We start from the raw sequence: 22332 nt of genomic DNA on the forward strand, positions 1-22332 counted from the left end.
ACGTGGAGATAAAAACAGCATGGTGTGCAGGTCAGGAAGATTAGTAACCTCTACTTCGTGCCCCATGAACCCGCGAGGCCGCCCCCCTCCCCCTCCCCATGTGGCGGCGCCTGCCCTTTTCCGCCTCGTGCTGCCGCTGGCAGGCGCGAGGATGGAGTCAAGTACAGGGGCTCCCGGACTCTGTGGGTTCCGTGCAAGAACCGTCTCTCTCCTTCCCCTACTATACGCATGACCTCCACACCCCCACACCTTGAGACTGTGAAGCCTTTTATCCTTACTTCAGTGACCACAGCTGGGCTCCTGAGCACATCACTTCCTAGACTCTCATCCTGTGTCAGGTTTGTACATGTTAGTTTATAACCTCATCTCTAATGTTCTTAATTTTTGAGAGACAGAGAGAGCAAGGGAGGGGCACAGAGGGAGGGACAGAGCATCTGAAGCAGGGTGTGTGCTGACAGCAGTGAGCCCGACGTGGGGCTCGAACTCACAAGCCATGAGATCGTGACCTGAGCTGAAGTCAGACACTGAGCACCCAGGTGCCCCTACTGACTTCAGCTCTTACACTCTCCTGCCCCCACCCAGGCTCCTCAGTCTCTTCCACTAGGCCCCTCGGACAGCGCAGTGAGCCACCAGCAGATCTCGATTCCCCACGAGCGTTCCTCAGATATTCTGCCCCCCAACTTGTTCTACTGGAAACCTGGTTCTCCCTGGGGACTGGGGGACTGTGCTGCTGCTTCTCCTGTGCCCCTTCATTTGGGAGCCCTTGCACTGCTGACCCGGGGGTGGGGGAGGGGTCCACCAAGTCCTCCTCGCCTTGAATGTCGATACTGTGAACCGCCCCCTCTCCCGCCTGCAGTCACCTCTGGAGGTCACGGGTGCAGCCCCCACTCCAGGGGAGGGGGTCACACAAGGCTGTGAGGACCAGAGGCAGGTGTCATTGCAGTGTCACAAAGTTGCCCCTCACCCAGGGTCACTCCCTACAGATTTCGGCCCTAGCTCACTGTCACTTGATATTATAATCCCAGGATGTCTCTCCACGTAGACTGTCTTTCCAAAACCCTAACCCCTCAGTTCCTTGCCTCTCCCCTCCAGAGAGCTCGTCGTCCGCCCTACCTCACTCACCCCCATGGCTATTTCTCAGGCAAGCGGTTCTCCACCACCAGGAGAGCACAGGCCCCCGCCGATGCGCGCTCTCCCCTCCTCCGGTCCAGTGGGGCCGGGAAGCAGATGCGCTTCCCCCACCCTGCTCTCCTCTAGCGGGTCAGCAGCGGCCTTCGGTTACCTCACCCTCATCAAGCAGTCAGGGTGGTGCCGCACAGGCAGCTATTTTGAGGGAGATCACTTTCACTGAACTTTTATTATGGCACATTGTCACCACTGTTCTACTTTATTCCGAGTTATTAACCTCTTACTGTGCCTGACACGTTAAGCTGTATCACAGGTACACGCACACCGGCTTCGTGCTGCCCATGGGGGTCCTGGAACGTATCCCCTGCGGATAAGGGGGGGCGCTGTACCTCCAGGTATCGTTTGAAGTCGCTGTTTTGGGGGCCAAATCACGGAAGCACTTTAGGTTGTCATAAGATCTTGGGGATTCTGTAGCCTTTTACAGGCAGGAGTCGGGGAAGTGCGGGGTGCACGGTACTCACACGGTGCGCTGTCCATGCAAACACCAGCGCCACCCGCCTTGTCGGCGACCACCACAGCTCTACCGCCACCTGATCAAACAGCTCGCTCGCCCGTCACCACCTGTGTCTCCAGCTCTCCTGTACCCGGACTCCACCTCTCCTAAGTGACTGCTCTGTCCCATTTCCCGTCTCCAGGGATTCCAACACTTCTTCCCGTTACCACTCTCAAATGCTGCCCCTGCTTCCTAAGAAGACGGAAGCAGTCCAAGCTCTCACCCTGGTGCCCACTCACCTGCCTCCCCCCGCTGCAGGGCGGGTGAACCACGGCAGCCCCGCCAGCCGTGGGCGAGGCCCTCGGCTTTGTCTCCTGAGCAGCACCGCCTGGGAAGCTCTTTTCTATGTGATCACTGTGTGATCATTTCTCATTTGATTCGTTCTTACCAGAACATGTGCTGTAAATTCTCTCATTGAGAAAAAAAGCCCTTTTTGAATTTCTATCTTGGATCATGACATAGTATTTGGAAAGAAGTTTAAGATCTGTCTGCTAAGCCCCTCAAGACATCAGAACTCATTATAAAGCTACCATAACTAAGAAAAGTATGGTACTGATCAAAAGAACCGAACAGAGAACCCAAAGAGAGTCATGCCTATATGACAGAGGACACTGAGATCAGAGAGGAAAGGAGGGACAATTTCATGAATGGTGCTGGTTCAAATGGTGCCGCTACAGGACCCTACCTCATACTGTACCCAAATCAATTCCAGATGGACTAAATACTAGCATGTTAAAAACTGAACTTTATGATTTTAAAAAGGAAATATAGGAGAATATCTTTCTGATCGTGGGAAAGGGATAGGTTTCTTAAACAAGACAGAAAAATGCTAACCATAAAAAGAAAAGTTTGAGACATTTGACTAAGACAGAGAAAGTCTGTTCACCAAAAGGTATATAAAAACATCAGAGAAGCCACAAATGTGGAGAAGGCGCCTACAATGCACATGACCACCCCTGTTAGAGTCCAGAATATGTACATGAGTGAGTCCTGCAGATCAGTAACACAGAACAGTCCCATAGGAAAATAGGCAAAAATGCAAAATCCAGCACATACAACAGCAGAGGAAACTCGGGTGGTCGATAAATGTGAAAAGAAGCTCAACCTCACTACTAATCAAAGAACTTCAAAGACTATCATTTATACTCACTATACAAGCAAAAATGTAAAGTTTGACAGTGACATGCTTGTCACAAGAAACTTGTACATTGAAGGTGGGTGTGTAAACTGGTCCAAACACTTAGGAATATAACTTGGCATTATCTTATAAAGTTAAACCACACACTCATGAGTTGCTGGGTCCAGGGACCTCCCGCCTCTGTGCACTAGGAGGCAAGCAGGAGACTAAGCACAGCAACGCAGTATCATCATAAAACTGGGTATGACGCTACCGTGAGAAATTAATAAACCTTCTCTACAGAACCACGTGAAGGACGCCTGGAACCATAGCAGTAAATAAATGTCATCATTTTTCTTAAAAATCTCAAAAATGAATGGCAGTATGGCACAGGGATTAAAAGCATGAACCCTTACTCGGTCCATGTGGCTCTGAATGCTAGCGCCGCCATCAGCCAGCCGCACGACTGGAAAACTGCTTAACTTCTCTGTACCTGATTTCTACATCTATAAAATAGTGATAATAAAAGCACCTGTCTTGAAGGAAAAAAAATCTCAAAAATGAGCAAAGTTAAGGAATATATTATTTAAATATATATTTATATGTTAGATAAGAGTTACAATTCTGAAAATGAAAGGAGATCATAAATATGACACTAGTGGTTATCTCTCTAGATGGGACAAGGGAAGAATATGTAATTAGATACAAGTTATTATTCTGTTTTAGTTTTGGGGTTGAGTGGGAGGGTCACTGGTAGTCAACGGAATGCTATGTTTATTACTTTACATTCCTATTACATGTGTATTTTTTTGTATATAACAAAAGATTTTTGTATAAATATATATAATACATATGTATTACAAGCATGTATATAATACATATGTATTATAAATACATACATATATACATTTATATAAAAATCTTTTGTTATATACAAAAGAATGCATATGTAATAGGAATGTAAAGTAATAAACATAGTATTCTAATTATATATAATTATATATTTCACATATGTTTTAATACATTAAACTTATTTATATATTATATAATAAGTATATTGTATACTATAAATATAATAATACAAATATGCATTTTAATAACATTTTAATGTATTTATTTGTTTTATTACTTGTTAAAATATATGTTAATATATTATTAAAAAGAGGGTTAAAAATAAACGGATCTGACTTTTAACAGAGTGGATATAAAGGGAATATACCTCAAGATAATAAAGGCCATCTATGAAAAACCCACAGTTAACATCATACTCAATGGTGAAAAACGGAGAGCTTTCCTCCTAAGATCAGGAATAAGTCAGGGAGGTACATTCTTGCCATTTTTATTTAACATCCTAGCCATAGCAATCAGATAAGAAAGAAAACACATCCAAACTGAAGTGAATCTGTCATTATAAGCAGATGACATGATAGAACAGAAAACCCTAAAGACTCCACCAAGAAACTATATTAGAATAAATGAATTCAGTGAAGTTGTAAGATACGAATCTCATATAGAGAAATCTGTCGTTTCTACATACTAATAGCAAAGTAGCAGAAGGAGAAATTAAGAAAATAATTCCATTTATAGTTGCACCCAAAAGAGTTAAGACCTAGGAATAAACTTAACCACAGAGGTGATAGACCTATATTCTGAAAATAATAAAACACTAATGAAAAAACTGAAGAAGACATACACAAATGGGAAGATACTCCATGCTCATGGACAGAAATACTGTCAAAATGTCCCAACCACATAGAACAGTCCATAGACTGTTCCTATGCAATCTCTATTCAAATACCAAAGAATTTTTTACAGAACTAGAACAAATAAATACTAAAAATGTATGGAACCACAAAAGATCCCAAAGAGCCAAAGCAATTGTAAGAAAGAAGGACAAAGCTAGAGGCATCGCGCTCCCAGACTTCAAGAGATACAACACGGCTGCATTAATCAAAGCGTATGGTGCTGGCACAGAAACAGATACGTATATCAATGGAACAGAATGGACAGCCCAGAAATAAACCCATAGTTATATGGCCAATTAATCTTGACAAAGGAGGCAAGAATATGCAATGCAGAAAAGACAGTCTCAATAAAGGTTGCTGGGAAAACTGAACAGCTACATTCAAAAGAATGAAACTGGACCATTTTCTTATAGCATACACAAAAATAAACTCAAAAGGGATTAAAGACCTAAATGTGAGACAGGAAGCCATAAACCTCCTATGGGAAAACACAGGCAGTCATCTCTTGGACATTAGGTTTAGCAACATTTTTCTAGATGTGTCTCTTCAGGCAAAGGAAACAAAAGGAAAAATAAACTATTGAGACTAGACGATATAAAAAGCTTTTGATTGACAAAATGAAAAGGCAACCTATGGAATGGGAGAAGATATCTGCAAATGATATATCTGGTAAGGGGCTAATATCATATATGTCTGTATATCTCATATCAATATCTATCTATCTATCTATCTGATTGATCGATCTATCAATCTCATACAACTCAAAACCAAAAAAACAACTCCTATTCAAAAATGGACAGAGGACACAAATAGACATTTTTCTAAAGAAGACATCCAGCCAGATGGATAACAGACACATGAAAAAAGGTTCAATATCACTAGTCATCAGAGAAATGCAAATCAAAACCAAAATGAGATCCCCTGACACCTGTCAGAATAACTATCAAAAGGACAAGAACGGGAAGTGTTGGTGAGGATGTGGAGAAAAATGAAGCCTCGTGCACTGTTGGTGGGAATGTAAACTGGTGCAGCCACTGTGGAAAACAGTGTGGAGGTTCCTCAAAAAATTAAAAATAGAAATAATTCCACGACCAAAGAAAATGAAAACACTAATTCAAAAAGATATATGCACTCTTGTTTATACTGCAGCATTATTTATAGTAGCCAAGTTATGGAAGGAAACTAAGTGTCCATCGATAGGTGAATGGGTAGAGAAGAGGTGGTGAACGCATACAATCGAATATTAAGTAGCCATAAATGAATGAGATTTTGCCATTTGCGACAACATGGAAGGAACTAGGATGAATTATGCTAAGTGAAATAAGTCAGACAGAGAAAGACAAATAATCATTATTTCACTTCTATGTGTGACATCTAAAAAACAGAACCAGACCCATAAATATAGAGAACAAACTGATGGCTGTCAGGGAGGAGGGTCAGGGGAGAGACAAAACGAGTGAAGGGGGAGAGGGGGATACAGGCTTCCAGTTAAGGAATAAGTCATGGGACAAGGTCAGGATAGGGAACAGTGAACGACGCTGTAACAGTGTTGTGTGGTGAGCACAGCATGACACACAGACTTGTCAAGTCACTCCGCTGTGCACCTGAAACTAACACTGTATGTCGGCTATACTTCAATTTAAAGGAACGAATGGAAAAATGAATGGATTTCAGGCTCCTACCAGCTATGCGACCCCGGGCCAATCTTCCCAGCCTCATTTTCCCCAGGTACAAAATGGGTAATGCCTCCGTCTATATCCTGGGATTTGTGTGGGGATTAAATGAGACAACGCACTGAGCGCTTGGCACAGTCTAAGGCACAGAGTAACTGGAGCCGTTCACTCGGCGGCTGCGCTACTGCTAAAAGCTACTGTTTCCTGAAGTGCATTCAAGATCTTCAAGTAGAAATGTTTCCTTAATGGTTAGAAAGACAGATCCACAATGCAGGAGACACAGGGGGACGTTATCCGTAATCTATAATAAACAGTTGAAACCACAAGAGGGAGAAGCCGGACGTGGGGAGGCTTGCAGGCGAGTGGCGTGCGAGGCGGGAGCTCTGCCGGGACCGCACAGGGCCGCGTGGGGAAGCGGCAGGGCCTGCAGGCAAAGTCCGGGGGGGGGGGGGGTCACGGCACGGAACGCCGCAGAGGGAAAGTAAAGACGGAAAGGACCCTGGGCCCGGCAGGGAGAGCATCGGCGGGGCTGGTACAAGGCGCTCCCGTGGGACGGCGGAGGCGCACTGGAGCGTCACGGAGTAAGGCGTGTGTGTGCGGCTGAGGAAGTGGATGCTGGGAGAAGAAGTCCTTTAGGAAGTTCAGAGATGAAGAGAAAAGTAAAAAGAACAGGATGTGTGGGGGAAGGGAGGCGTGTTTGAGGGGAGCGATCCCTCCACACCTGTCAGAAATGGCTAGAATCAGAAAGGTAAGAAGTAACAAGTGTTGGCAAGATGGGAAAAAAGGGAACCCTCGTGCACTGTCAGCGGGAACATAAACCGGTGCAGCCACTCGGAAAAACAGCGTGGAGGTGCCTCAGAAAGTTAGAAATACCAGTAATTCCACTTCTGGGTATTTAACTAAGGAAAATGAAAGCACCAATTTAAAGAGAAACATGCAACTTTATGTTAACTGAAGCATTATTTACAATAGACAAGATATAGAAATAATCCAAATGTCTACTTACAGATGGATGGACAAAGATATGGTGTACACACACACACACACACACACACACACACACACACACAGAGGAATATTGCTCAGGCATGAAAAAGAATGAAAGCTTGCCATTTGTGACATCACGGATGGACCTAGAGTATATAAGTGAAATATGCTGGAAAGACAAGTGCCATTATGATTTCATTTTATTCATAAATGAGTTCATAAAATTATGAATTTTAGATTCATACGTGGAATCTAAAAACCAAAACAAACGAACAAACAAAACAAAACAGTCCCAGATATAGGAGGCACACTTTGTCTACCACCAGGGGGAGGGTGAGGAGTGGGTGAAATGGGTGAAACGGGTGAAGGGGACGAAGAGGTACAAACTTCCCGTTAGAAAACAAGTAAGTCCCAGGGATGTAAAGTGCAGCACAGGGAACAGAGTCAAGAGTACGGCAGTAACTTGGTATGAGGACAGACTGCAACCACACTTAGCACAGTGAACACTCAGCAAGGTCTAAACACGTGCACGCACTGTTGTGCACCTGGAACTACTACAATATTGTACGTCAACTATCCTTTAAAAAAGAGTTAAGAAAATTCAAAGTGAACAAGTCTTCCCCATTAGTACGTTAAATACCACTGTTCACATGTTGTTCGAATACTTCGGGTATTCGGGTCCTTCGGGTACATACAAGTACAAACAAACAGCTTCTAGGAAATAAAGAGGGTATGAAATCTCATATTTTGAACATGCCATTCATCTTCTAAATAGAACTGTAAAATTTGAGATGGCATTTCATAATTTCAGTATTTCACATCTTACTTTTTAAAAGACTCCCAAGTTGGGGCACCTGGGTGGCTCAGTCAGTTAAGCGTCTGGCTCCTGATTTCCGCTCAGGTCATGATCTCACAGTTCGTGAGCTCAAGCCCCGGTCCGGCTCTGTGCTGACAGTGCAGAGCCTGCTTAGGGTTCTCTCCCCTCTCTCTCCGCCCACCCCCTCCCCCCCCCCCGCTTGTGAACATGTGCTCACCCTCTCTTTCAAAATAAGTAAATAAACATTAAAAAGAAAATCAAAGACTCAAGTTGCTGAAGTTAGTTTAAAAAAGAACGAACTGCTCACAGTTCCAAACGGATAGGCAGGTGTGCTTCCCAACTGGCTCTCTTTTGTCCTCAGACCCTAAGCAGCTAACCCTTCACCCGGGTGCTACGCGCACATCCTCGGCTCAGCCTGCGAATCCGTCTCCTTCTGCTAGGGCAGTGTTTACTGCTGCTGACCGTGAACACTGCCCATGTCTAGCATCTTCTAGGTTAGAAGGTGGGAGGGAACGCACGGCGGCCTTACCCCTTCGCTGGCTTTCTGCAAGTCTGACGCTGTGTTTCTTGTGTCGTTGCCGGCATCTCCACCCTCGGAGCTGCTTTTGTTTTCCTCTTCTTTGCAGTCCTTGTCGTCCTCATCTCCGGGGGACTTCCGGGACTGTTTAGAGGATTTCTAAATGTTTGGACAAGTTAAAAATTAGAGTCAAAAGTACAAATCCAGACGCACGAGGGCAAGTAAGAACCGGAGAAGTGGCTGCCCCACGGCCCGTCTCTGTGGCCCGGCCACCAGATATACCAGTGCCGCCAGGCAGGCTGGGCGGGGTGGCCCGGGCGCCTCGTTTCCCCTCACTGGGCCTCAGGGTAGCGAGCTGGGGAAGGAAGTAGAGGCGAACTACGTGACCTGCTAGTTCCTTCCAGCAGGGCGATGTTCAATGCACTAATGTAGATTCGTGTGCCCAGAACATTGTTCATGAATAAATGGTAGCCGGATGGACACCCCGTCAGGAGGCTGCAGAGCGAGAAGGCGCCGTCAGGCCGTCCTGTCTTTCCTCATCGTTTTACAGTAGAAACTCAGGCCCACAGCGTGAGGTGAGTGATCTTAGATAATACAGGAATATTCATGTTAAAGCTGTTGAAGCCGAGTGGTTGACAGGATCCATGTAATCCCAACATTTATATCACCGTGTGATATAAACTAGTGTAATCTTTTAAATCGCAGATAGTATTTAAGAACCTGAGGGAACTAGCCCTTTTTTTCTTTTCACCTTGCTTTTGAAATCAAGATGAACTTAAGGAAAATGAAAATGCAATTATAGTTTACAGCCAAAGCTGCTTGCAGAATAGCATTAAAAGGATCAAAAGCTGGTCCCACTGTGCACCTTTAAGAAAGTAAAATGTAGCATTTCACTAACATGTCCTTTTTGAGGACTCTTAAGAGCTTTAAGCAACTGGGAAATAAGAGCTGAGGCAAAACTGGTTTAGCCAAGTCACTTTTGGTCTTCCAGAAGTGAATAGCAAATTGGGAGACTCCTCAGACAGTATTTTAAACACAACTTCCCAGAAGAACGTATCTTCTAGCTCTGCGATAGACCATATAATTACATCGCTTCTATTTTACTTAACTGAAACTACCAACCAAGCCCAAAATGTCAGCATAAAATGAGGACATCTTTACTTTTTACATGAAAGAAAAGCAGAGATTTAATAATCCAAACATGGAGGGTCTATCATTTAAGCTAAAATCAAGGAGGACAATACAAAAAGCAGAATACTTTTTGTTTTCCTAGTAAATACAGTATAACTATTGAAACGTAGTGACTGCTTTATGTAGTAATTCTCAAATAATAATCTCTGACCTACAATTCTTAGAGGTAATAATACACAAATCCCTAAGATTTCTAATGCTTACAAGGATACTTCTGAGTAACCCCATGAGTGAATTTATAGGCCTTCTAACTCGGCACTACACAGACTAGAATCAGGGCTTTCCTAAAGTTTCACTGTAGAGCCATAGTCGTATTCTGAGAGACCTGGCCCCCGGGCTGTATCTGGTGACCCTGCTAAGCTTTGCTTGTGCTGCAAATTCAGATCAGGGTAATTCCTGTAACTGTGGGGAGGAGCCCTTCATCTGTTTCATCACTGTGGTCTCGAATCGGTTGTGTGTCCTACTGCTGCCACGTCTGTTTTACACCTCAGTGGTTCAGCACCATCACTGGTTTGCTCTGCTGTGAGGCTCTAATTTGCCCTACTTTATGCAGGAAGTAATGTGCGTGCAAAATGCTTTGACCTATAATTTTCCAGGATCTGTTATGGCCATATATGAATCACCCATATACTTACTGCCAAAGAGATAGACAGAACTCCTTCAAATCTGCTTTTTGACTGGGATGTAGTCAAAAGTTTGCGAACCATTGGTTTTCAGTGGCAAAGGTAGATTATTCAACTTTCAGGAACAGGTGTTAAGAAAAGAGCACTGTTTTCAACAAAAAGGAAACATTTGGGAAGCCAAGGACAAGGAGGTTATGTCAGGTAAGCGCTCCTCTAAACATGGTTCCCAGATCAGCAGCCATCAGCCTTGCCTGAAAATTTAAATCTCAGACCCACACCCAAGACCTACTGAAATCGAAATTCAGGGGGTGAGGCTTAGCAATGTGTGTTTTAACAAGTCCTCCAGGTGATTCTGATGCATGTGGAAGTTCGAGAACCACCGTGCTAGGTTTCTCAGTTAATAATGAAAATTAAAAACCATTTAGGTTCTTCCAAAGTCTGTGTGTTTGTGCATAATTTCTTCTGACGATAAATAAAACAGTAAAGAGTAAAAAGAAAGTCACGGTTCTTAAGTGATCATGAAAGGTGTGATCTGGAAGGAAAAGCAAAAAAAGACGATCCCTTAATTGAACATAGAGAAACCTTAGTAAGTAAAGTATGTCTTCACCCCTTCACTGCTTTCAATCATCTATCTACACTAGGCATGAGTCCCCTTACTTCTGGACATCACAGCAAGCAATGGAATAATGGCACTTAAAAGCCACATATCCACACTGTTAAATGCCTCCACTACCTTAGGTAGCTTAGGTGGTACAATACATTGCACAGCTCAGCAGGCAGTCATAAATTTAAAAAAATCAATTCAACTGCGTGGTTAAGTGAAATTCAAAATGCTAAAAAAAAAAATTCAGCTTAAAAAATGCAATGGGAGATACAATCTAACAAGGAAAATTCTAATTATCTTGTTGTGATTTGCAAACTGTATCTCCATCCAAGGCAAATACCCCGTGTTTCATTATGTACAAAGTAATATGTATTCATACACTTTCACCTGTATGCCTGTGGGGTAGATTTTATAGATTGTAAAATAAAATGCTGATCATCTCTTAAACTCTTGGGACTTGGTTCTTGAGGAGTTTCCTAGGTCTGGTGTCCAGCTACTGAATACCAGAATCTAAATGGCAGTAATTTATCCAAGTATTCAATAGTGTGACAGACCAATTATAATGAAACTTGTACCAATCTCTGGTTTTCAGAGATCAACTTATCTTGCTTCCAGTTTCTAAAATTTCCACAATCTCATAGTCTGTTCAACTGTATGTCTGGGTTACTGTATGAAAAACCTAGACTTTTAATTTGTAAATCTAGGATCACATCACTCCTCTGTTTAAAGCCTTCGATAGATTATCGTCACATTGGAAATAAATCCAAATTCCTTAACGTGGCACACGAGTCTCCATGACTGAGCATTTGCCTGCCTCTCCCTCTTGGTCATGACCCCCAACCACGCCTGTCTTCTTCAGTTCAGGCCGGGCCAGCCTCTTCCTGCCTCAGTCTGGGCTGCTCTGCCACAAACGTGCCCGCCCCGCTTTCTTCAGGCCTCGGTATGAACTCTGCCTCTTCTCTTCAGCAAGGCCTGGCCCCTCTCTCTAAAGTACATTCTCCTCCCACTTGTTTCCTTCAGTCCTCTCTTCATTTATATGTATTATTCATACATTCGTTAAAGCAGAAAGACAGGTTAAGAGTCTATCTTTCTATCTGCCTAGACCGGTCCGGAAGCGTCCTGGTCTCCTACATCCCCGACGCCTTCCGAACTCATCTGGAGGTGACCGCAGGCGGCACACCTGCCCTTGTCCCCGGGGCTGAAGAACAGTCCTTCTCCAACTGAGCAGCAGTGTTTTCAGAGCCAGATCAGCCCTGAAGAGTCAACCGCCAGCTGCCCTCACGTGCAAGGTCACCTGTCCTACGCCCTCGGCTCCGTTAGTGTCCACGAGGCAGAGGCTCCACAGAGCTGTTCCTAGGTGCCCACGGACTGACGGAGTCAAAGGCCATCTAATGAATGTGCGCATAACACGGGTAACAACGGAAACGGCTCTCGGTCACCTTTGAAGTGTAGGACTTTTTCCGTTTGGAGCCCGCTTTCTCATTCTTCCGCTTGCCCTTTCCGTCCTCCTCCACTCGGTCCCCTTCCTCCTCGCTGCTCGCGTCAGCGGTATTTCCCCCTTCGCCCTCCGTTTCCGAGGAGCTCTGTTGCTGGATTGCCTACGAAACAGCAAGATACTGGCTAATCACAGTTTTGAACAATTAGCAAAGAACAGAGACTGTGAGAAGAGTCATTCTAGTTTAATCTGAAAGGGTTCAGCTTGCTCTTCAGATTCCAAAATAAAGGACTGTCAACTTCAATTTTCCAGTGACCACTTGACTTGAACCCCCTTGGGTAACAGAATTATATTTAATCTAAAATATTACTGGAGCTAAACTCTGATTTCAGATAGATGAAAGGAGGGTAACTACTAGTATGAAAGGACATATAACAAAGGCCCCAAAGAAATGAGATCTAACAAGGAAGCAAACCATTACCTGGTATCCAGTGAACTTCACTCCTGGGTTGTTCTCTATTTCCCACAATCCTTCATTAAATCCTTTCCGTTTGTTTGACTTCCCAAACTTGTCTTTGTATTCCTTATATGGAAAAAGGTCTTTGGGACCTAAAAATGCACTGCAGAGATATTTTAGAAATAGAATACATTTGACCTTCAAACGTACGAGATTTTTAATATCAATATCAACAAAGGTGTCAGAACATATTTTAGTAAACAAACTAAAAGTATAATAAACTCTCGGAGTTAGCACACAGCACAGAATGCTTACACGTGCGCTTCAAGGCAGAGAAAATGGAGAGCCTGGCTACAGAAGCCAGGAACTCTAGACTGTACTGCTTTCATTTTACTTTTAAATTACCAATTTATGTTTTGTTTTAAAACTGACTTTTAGTTACAAAGGTAGTTTTAAACTTTTTTAAAACGTTTATTTATTTTTGGAGACAGAGAGAGACAGAGCGTGAGCAGGGGAGGTACCGAGAGAGGGAGACAGGGAGACACAGAATCGGAAGCAGCTCCAGGCTCCGAGCTGTCAGCACAGAGCCTAGCCCGGGGCTTGAATCCATGACCTGAGGCGAAGTTGGACACTTAACCTATTGAGCCATCCGCTGCCCCATAAAGGTAGTTTTAAAGATGTCCCCTTTGACCACCTAAATCATCATCTTAAACTAAGACTTATTTATGCTAAGCTATATACCACATTAGTATATTTATTCACTATTTTTTCCGTAAATTAAAAAATCACATTAGTGTTTAATGAGGCACTAAAAAACAAGAAAAAATCAGAAGTAGCAAATTGATAGAATGTGACACAATTTAAACCTGATCCTAAATTAATCACAACCATAAAAAGGAAATGAGCTGGGGTAAACCCTGGGGCTGGCCAACAGATCCCAGCGTTCACACCAGAGTCTTCGGCACTGTCACCCGTGACACCAGTGAGGCGGTAGAGGCCCACGTGCTGGCTGACACCCAAGAAGCTCCCATTTCAAATAAGCTGCCTGTATTCAGCCGGGAGGCAGCTGTGAGTGGCAAGGCTACAGTGCAGGCACGGCTGAGGTGCTGCAGATTCCACAGGGAACGCAGCCACGCGCACCACTACACCACCAACGCAGCGGGTTCTAAAGGGACCAGACAAATGCCTCTACCCTCAGGGAGCACGCAGTCCAGCGGTGCGAGCAGGGGTGTGGACAAAGACGGAAAGGAGACCCACGGTGCTGTGTGCTAAAAGAGGTAGGGAGGGGGACGGCAGGCCTGGGGTGGACTTTACAATCCCAGGTACACGGGTCACAGGAGGCCTCGCGGACAGGGGGGCATCGGAGGACGGAAGAGCAGAGCAGACACCGGGCAGGGCAGGCGCGGGCAGGGCAGGCGCGGGCAGGGCAGGCGCGGCCGGAAGGCCCTGAGGTGGGAGGGGCCGCTGTGTTTAAGAAATGAAGAGGCCCGCGCGGCTGGGGTGAGGGGTGCGGAGAGGGGAGGGCGAGAGGAGGTCAGGGAGGAGGCCGGGATGGCGCACAGATTATCCGGGCCTTGAAGGCTAATGTCACGTGGGAAACCAAGAAAGGTCTGAGAAGAGAAGTGACAGCTTGTGTTTTAACAGGATCACTTTGGCCACTGTGTTGAAAACAGACCGGGGAAGAGGGCATGGGGGCAGAAGCAGGGAGACAAATCGGGCCACTGAGGTAATGCTGGTGACCTGGGCCGGGGTGTAAGCAGTGCGGTTGGTGACAAGTAGCTGGATTCTGAATTCACTCTCAAGAGAGAGGCGACGTGATTTGTTAAGGGGCTGGGGGGTGCCAGGTGAGAGAGACGGAGCAGTTGAGGTGGTCTCCAAGGATGCAGACTGAGAAATTAGAAGAACAGAGTTGGCATTTACTGAAATGAAAGATTTTATTTTAATAAAAGAAATTTTTTTAATGTTTACTTTTGAGAGAGAGAGACCGAGTGCAAATGGGGAGGGGCAGAGAGAGAGGGAGACAGAGAATCTGAAGCAGGCTACAGGCTCCGAGCTGTCAGCACAGAGCCTAATGCGGAGCTCGAAGCCATGGACCGTGAGATCATGGCCTGAGTCGAAGTCAGATGCTCAACGAACTGAGCCGCCCAGGCGCCCCTGGAATGAAAGATTTTTGAGAGAACAAGATTTGAGGGTGAAAGGCTCAGTTTTCGATGTTATGTTTGAAACCCCGGTTCTACATCCAAGGGAGGAGGTCAGGCAGGCAGCTGGAGAGGTGATTCTGGAACTCAGGGGGAAGGTCTGAGCTGGAGATCATGTATTGGAAATTATCCACAGAGATGATGTTGAAAGCTCTGAGATTATAACTTAATAGTTTACCGTTGAGCGTTATAAATTCCATTTCCTGACTGAGGCTTTATGCTGATTCTTCACTGCCTCGCTGATCAAAATTTTCAAGCCGATTAAAACACCTGAGGAAGCTTTCTGACCCCAACCACCAAAACTTCCTTGACCCTTGACTGCTTGGTCAACATGACTCTCTCTCACTAAATCCAGACATAGTTTCTCAGGTTACTGGACATTCTGGTCAAAGGCATGTCAGTGTCTTACTTGACAAACTGAACATGAGAAAGAAATGGACTTTGGGTATGACGATATTACTTCTAGAGAGATGTGGTCTGCATTATTAGACGACGGCTTTGGGCCTTTCTCAGGCATCTGACTCCATGTGTACTTAACTGTGGGCTAAGCTGCCTGAGGTTCACGTCAGCTACTGATGCTCCCCACGGCCTGCGCTGCTTTGTGGAGCCACAGGAGGCAGGGTTAATGGTCACCTGGCCACGTCAGCTGTTGCCAGAAAGAAGAGCCCCGAATGAGCTGTTCTAAAACAACTTATTTGTTGATATACAATGTTTTTTCCTAGAATATAGACACATAATTCCACAAATCAAATCTCCTCCCAGTTGGTTGATTTTCCTGCAAGTTACGCAAATCTTAAAGGGAAGGCTTGTTCAAAGCTCCATGCTCTAAGGAGGTCATTTTTTTCCCCTCCTGGTGAAGGCTGCCTTGAAAACTGTCAAGACTAAAACTACTGGGGTTCAGTTATGTGAAAGAGAAGAATTTGGGGTTTCAACTACCTAACCGTCTGGGTATCAGAATAAACTGCACGCCATATCCTGAGGAAAATTCTAGTCTTCTTAGGGGTGCTTGGCTGACCTGCGCACAGCTTTCTTGTGAAGTTCCTCACCTTTATTTCATTTAGTGAATTTTAATTCACCCAGCAGCTACTATCTGAAGCACTCCCCCCTGGCCAGGCGCTGTGCTACGCACCGTGTCTCCCCGCGTGCCACGTGCCCGCGCTCTCTGCCTCGCAGACAGGCTGACCACCCGCTACCTGCCTCGGCGTGTGATCGCCGGTTCAGGGACTCCCGATACCTAATCAACGGAACAACCTAACCAGCTGAAACAAACTCACGGCAGCAGGTTTTTTGAAGTTCATTTTCCTCTAGATGTTTCAAAACCTACGTCTGTAGGTCACATATGGACTCCTACATCGCTCCCTGGCAGAACTCCTTTTACTGAACAGAGCCGTGAAAGGACGCCATGGACTTACATCAAGGGTGCTGTATGGATCGGCTCCGAGAAACGCTTCACACCGTTCGCTGGGATGACTGTTACGTGCACCAGCTGCACACCAGGCGGCAAGCTCTTTATTTATAGTGCTTTAAAGACCGCCCAGAAAATGTTTACCAAGTAAATAAAAGTGACCACACAGTGTTAGTAAATAGTTGATTTGTCCCGTATAGTGGAAAAGGGATAATCTTGTTTATTAAATCCTGCCTAGTCCCAGAAATACGATCAAATCACTTGGAAATGGGTCTTAGAGAAAAAGCAAAATAATGGTATAGATGTAAAATGGAGAAAGGAATGAGGCAAATGGAAAAACTGTACCACAAAGCCCGCTGCACTTATTATAGATAAAGCATTTACTTCTAAGCTTTCTAGCAACCTCTCTAAAGAGGACAACATGGTAAGTTGGATACTGCACAGTCTATTAGATAAAAACAAAAAAAATAAAACTAACTTCCTGAAAGAAACACAGCTCTTTCTCACATGAAGACAAGAAATAAATGCGTCTTCAGGGCCCTCTCTCCCCTGGCTAGCTCCCTTTAAAGGTGAGCACGGACAAGATGTCAGAGTGGCAGAGGCAGCAAGTTAAGAAGCAGTCCACGGCTGGCCCTACCACACTCACATGAACACATGGGATGACCCTGAATTTGGAGACTTGTAAGAATTCATGACAGTTTTTCCTGTTTTACTTATTTTGAGAAAGAGACAGCACAAGCAGGGGAGGGGCAGAGAGAGAGAGAGAAAGAGGGAGAGAGGATCCCAAGCAGGCTCCACGCTGGTAATGCAGAGCTAGACGTGGGGCTCGAACCCATGAACCGTGAGATCATGACCTGAGCCGAAACCAATAGTCGGATGCTCAACCAACCGAGCCACCCAGGCGCCCCTTGTGACAGTTTTTAGCTTCCTTCACATATGCAACCCCTTTTCCATTTGTGTCCTTGTGTGACAGACCACACATGTTTTTAGTGTGTCAAGACCGACCATTGCCTCATGGTATCTACTAGCTTCCTTCTTTCATGGATTAATCACTCCTTCCATTTTCTTCCCTATAGCTGCCCAAGCTGGAGACTTTGCTCCCTAATCCCCGATGGCAACACATGGCCACAGGACCAAGTTTTTGCCACTGCCATGGGTGCAAGTGTGAGTGACATATGTAACTTCCCTGTCACTTCCTTGCACAGAAGTTACCTGTTCTTCACGTTTTCTGCATCCCCCCACTCCCCACCGACGATACACAGGTGCTGCTGAGCCAGTTTTTGTTTGTTTTTAAACAGCAGACAAGGCAGCAGCCCAGGGGACGACAGGACAATGCGACAGAAGGAACCTGGGTCCCCAGAGCATAGCAGTCTACCCCACCCTGAGCTACCTGCCTACCTCTGCACGGTTTCAAAGCAAAGGAAGAAATGTCTGTTATCTGAGACACTGTATTTTCAGGTCCCTTTATCCAGCAGTTTAGTCTGTGCTCCACCCAACACAATTCAAAAACCTTATTAGGCTGGTATGTTTGCTTCCGGGTTCAACAAATTCAGAGCCCGAGAGAATATAAGTTTGTTGTATGAAATATGAATGGACGTAGTCTCTCCAGAAGGGAAGTATGCAAGAGCCACAAAAGAAGTCACTGGGAGTGGGAAGGAGGCGAGCCGAGGCGTACAGGCCCTAAAGGAGATGCTGCATTGTGTCCAACAGTTATTTACACAGAGTAACATTCAAAAGTAAAATGAACGAAACCTCTTCACATTAAGAAAAATATATTACTGAGCTTGGTGATTTTATATGATTGCGCTCATTTCAACAAGATCAGGTATAAACAACGTGGTCTACCACAGCTAAATGAGAGGTGCTGAAACTTCACGTTGTTTCGCTGACTTACGTTTCATGGGTGCCAAAAAAGAAGATAGGGTACTTGTTTGCTGGAGGCTTCACAGCTCCCTCTGGGAGTTCATCAATCTGTTAAAGATAAATTTAGTAATTAAATATTCAGGTAAATCATGTAAAATAGCATAAACAAAATATAAACATTATTCCGATAATTGTTTGCTAATTCATAATAAAATTATTCTAATCAAAATCCCAATAATTTTTCTTCTTTTGAACCTTATAAGTGATTCTAAAGTTGGTATCTGGCCTCCCACATGGAGAGGAACACTGTACACTGATTATAACCATCACTGCAATAGACAGTCAAGAGCCAGACCACTCGTTTCTTCTGACTCCATAGAATTACTTCTGGGAATCCGTCCTAGCAAAATAATTAAAAGGAGTAACAACAACAACAAACAAAAAGATTCACTTTTTGGAGATGACAGTGAATTTACACATACACACATACCCTAGAAACATATGTGCTATATGTAAGGCAGAGAATTATTATGGAAAATTAACTCACTGAAATAATTCTACAGTCATTAACGATTACCGTCTCTTTCCTGGACTATTGCAAGTCTCTTTCCACCCATTTAAGCTGGAATTATATTTAAAATGCATATTTGATTATCTCACTTCTTGCTTCAAATCCTTCTACAGTTTTGAACTGCTTAAAGCAGTCTTAGCCGAGCATAAGAAGCCTTTAGAACTTTTAAAAAATAACGATACTTGGGGCGCCTGGGTGGCTCAGTTGGTTAAGCGTCTGACTTCAGCTCTGGTCATGATCTCATGGTTCCTGGGTTCGAGCCCCGCATCAGGCTCTATGCTGACAGCTCAGAGCCTGGAGCCTGCTTCAGATTCTGTCTCCCCCTCGCTGCCCCTCCCCCACCCGTGCTCTGTCTCTCCCAAAAATAAACAAACATTTAAAAAAAACCATGATACTTTAGTCCTTCCCAGACCTACCGATTCTTATGTACAGCTAAGGTTGAGAATCTCTAATAAGATAAAGTCCAACTTCTCTTTTAAAAAAATTTTAATATTTATTTATTATTGAGAGACAGAACGTGAGTGGGGGGAGGGGCAGAGAGAGGGGAAGACACAGAATCTGAAGCAGCTCCAGGCTCTGAGCTGTCAGCATAGAGCCCGATGGGGGCTTGAACTCACAAACCGGGACATCATGACCTGAGAAGTTGGACACTTAACCGACTGAACCACCCAAGTGCCTCAGATAAAGTCCAAATTCTTTAGGCTATTATATAGTTATATATTCACAATTCCTTTTAATGTTTCAAGAAATGGAAACTTACAAATCTCTACCTGTAGCCCCAACCTTTCCTTTGAATTCCCATAATTCTAACGGGATTAAGTTGAACTGCAGGCATGAAATTACCAATGTCTACAAACCATTTCCATTTACAGGTTGTACAAGGGGCTTAAACTAAAGAAAAGGCTACAAAGAGGAGATGAGGCACACTTGCAGTTCAGAGAGCAAGAGACAGGGCCGGATACCCGGTGTCTGGAAGAGATCTGTGGGCCTCCTTCACTCACAGGTGGCAGCAGCCTGGGGGTCACCCCACAAGTTCATCTCTGAACTTAGCAAGGCGTGTGTGAGCAGACACTGTGTACTGGGGAAAGATGAACTTTGGGTCTAGAACTTGTAAAGTCCTGCTTCTGATTTTAAACTATGACATCGAAGGCATCATTTCCTCTCTTGGGGCCTTGATTTTCACATCTGTAAAATGGGATGGTTGCATCTGGTGACCTGTAGGTCTCCTTAAATCCTGAAATTCCATGGCTTGTCTAAAGCTGAACTAATTTCCCTTGAATCTGTTCTTGTTTTCTAATTTAATTATTGGTATAGTCTGTTACCAAGAAAGAAACCTTAACCTTTTTATTATTTCCTCAAGCCCCATATTGTTTTTTTATGAAATTCTCCCAATTCAGCTCCAGAGGCGTCTCTCAAATTGATCACCATTCCCATTAGTAAATGTAGTTCCCGAAACAAGTTCTCGTGACCATTTAACAAGCCCGTTACAGTCGTCTTCCCGAGTCCCTCCTTGTCACCAGGCTTTCCCCTGATATATATGACCCTCCAAAAACCATTTAAAATGAGTAATTTCATTTGAATAAATTCATTAAATGTTCAATAATGTATGTGTATATATGGTAAAAAACACGACATAAAATTTTCCATCTTAACCGTTTTCAAATGTATAGTTCAGTAGTGTTAACAATATTCACACTGTTGTGAAACAGATCTCCAGAAAACGAGTAACTGTATTTTAAGTGGACCAAGGATAGAACTTAAAATGGAAATGCATGGTGAGTATGTGGTGGGCATACCAGGTGACAAAACACTGTCACGGTTTTTTTTTCACTCTTATAAAAAAATTGCAAATAAACAGTTTAAAAAGAAATCTTTTAAAACTTTCTGTCAATACAACTTTTGGATGAACTCTTCCTTTGTTGTCATGTTACATAAGTAATACCCACTGCAGAGGTTGCAGAGTGATGGCCCTCAGGCCATCTCTGCCCTGAGGATGTGTTTTGTTTGGCTCATACAGTTTTTTCCCCACAACTGAATCAACATTTTAAAACAGGAAGATTCACATTAAAATCTAGATTAATAGCTGTGTGAAAAAAATATTAAAGATAGGGATAAGCAAGCATTCCCACAAGGGAACGATGAGCCAGCATCTTTAACAGCTGCCACCTTGAGACAAGTATGACTCACTCCCGCCGCACTCTGGATGCTGTAAATGCCTGTCTTCCTCATTTATACTGCTTAGCCGGCCCCTTTGAGTATCTGAGTTTGGGCCCCTGTAATAATTGTCAACAATAGTGTAACTGCCCTTACAACCACGCTGGCTCCCCTGTAAAGGTTAGATAATATGCTGACGTGTATTGAGAGTCCTGTTTTTTTTTTTTTGGTCTACTTATTTTTGAGAGAGAGCGAGAGAGTGTGCATACAAGCGGGGAAGGGGCAGAGAGAGAGAATCCCAAGCAGGAGGTGGTCGCTGTCAGCCCAGAGCCCGACAAGGGGCTGGAGCTCATGACCCTGAGATCATGACCTGAGCCAAAGCCAAGATCCAATGTTTAACTGACTGAGCCACCCAGGTGCCTGGAGAGTCTTGTTTTTAACTTTTTTGAGAATTCTACTTTGGCACTTTTGGAATAACAAGTTGTTCAAGCAGATACACCTTCCTGGACCAATTAAAAAGTGTACCTCCTGTACACTGGTTTCTGGCTCCTCCAGTGATTACCAAGTGGCAGCAGAATCTTCTCTTCAGTTTCTGTTTTGTTTTGTTTTACTGTTTCTATTTTCCTGACTTTGTATTTTTACTTTTGTTCCTGGTTCTCAGCTATGTTCGGTTCTGATTCTGGTCTGCACCGTGTGTTGTTCCCCATTACAGGACGAGGGTGACCTATTGTCTTTTGGGTGTGGCATGCCGAAGCATCTTGTATGTCAGTCTTTTCGTCTGTAGAAGAATGTCTTGCTTCTACTGGACAGAAGCAAAGTCCTCTGAGATCTAGATCAGTGTAATGGATGTATCTGCGTTTCCTTTAACTTGTGGCTGAAGTTTTAGACCTGAAGGTGTAAGCTCTCTGTGTGTCTGTACTTGACAGAGGATTTTACTACTTCTGTGACTCTGAAACACTTTTCTACTTCTGGAGAGGGTCTTAACTTAATTAGGTATAATTTTATTAAAAGATCTGTTTCTATTGGTTTACAGATAGTAATATGACTTATAAAAGTATCATACAAAGAAAGGCACATAAGAATCCTCAGGAATTAAAGCAGTGAATGTACAATACTTTAAGTATAGTAGCCTTTTTGTTACTGTTCTTTATTTATTTGTCTGCTTTGCTCATTGCAGAGGCACTCAGGGAATGTCAGTTAGAAACCAAGGCTCTATCCCTTGGACTTTATAAACCTACAGCCCTACGAACTCAGGGCCTGGAGGGAGGCAACGTCGTATTTCCTAGAAAGCTTG

General features: G+C 44.1%; 1 protein-coding gene across 1 annotated transcript in view; it reads right to left on the reverse strand.

Moving 5' to 3' along the window:
- Positions 1 to 22332, reverse strand: part of HDGFL3 (HDGF like 3) — a 74845-nt gene that overhangs the window by 5196 nt on the left and 47317 nt on the right. The window contains exons 2-5 of the mRNA XM_039216912.1: positions 18345 to 18421; positions 12872 to 13010; positions 12395 to 12553; positions 8550 to 8696 (exon numbers count right to left, since the gene is read on the reverse strand). Coding sequence (XP_039072843.1) covers positions 8550 to 8696; positions 12395 to 12553; positions 12872 to 13010; positions 18345 to 18421 — 522 coding nt within the window. The remainder of the gene's footprint in view (positions 1 to 8549; positions 8697 to 12394; positions 12554 to 12871; positions 13011 to 18344; positions 18422 to 22332) is intronic.

This window comes from Hyaena hyaena, unplaced genomic scaffold (assembly GCF_003009895.1).
Source record: "Hyaena hyaena isolate Hyena2069 unplaced genomic scaffold, ASM300989v1 scaffold_13, whole genome shotgun sequence".
Lineage (NCBI taxonomy): Eukaryota > Metazoa > Chordata > Mammalia > Carnivora > Hyaenidae > Hyaena > Hyaena hyaena.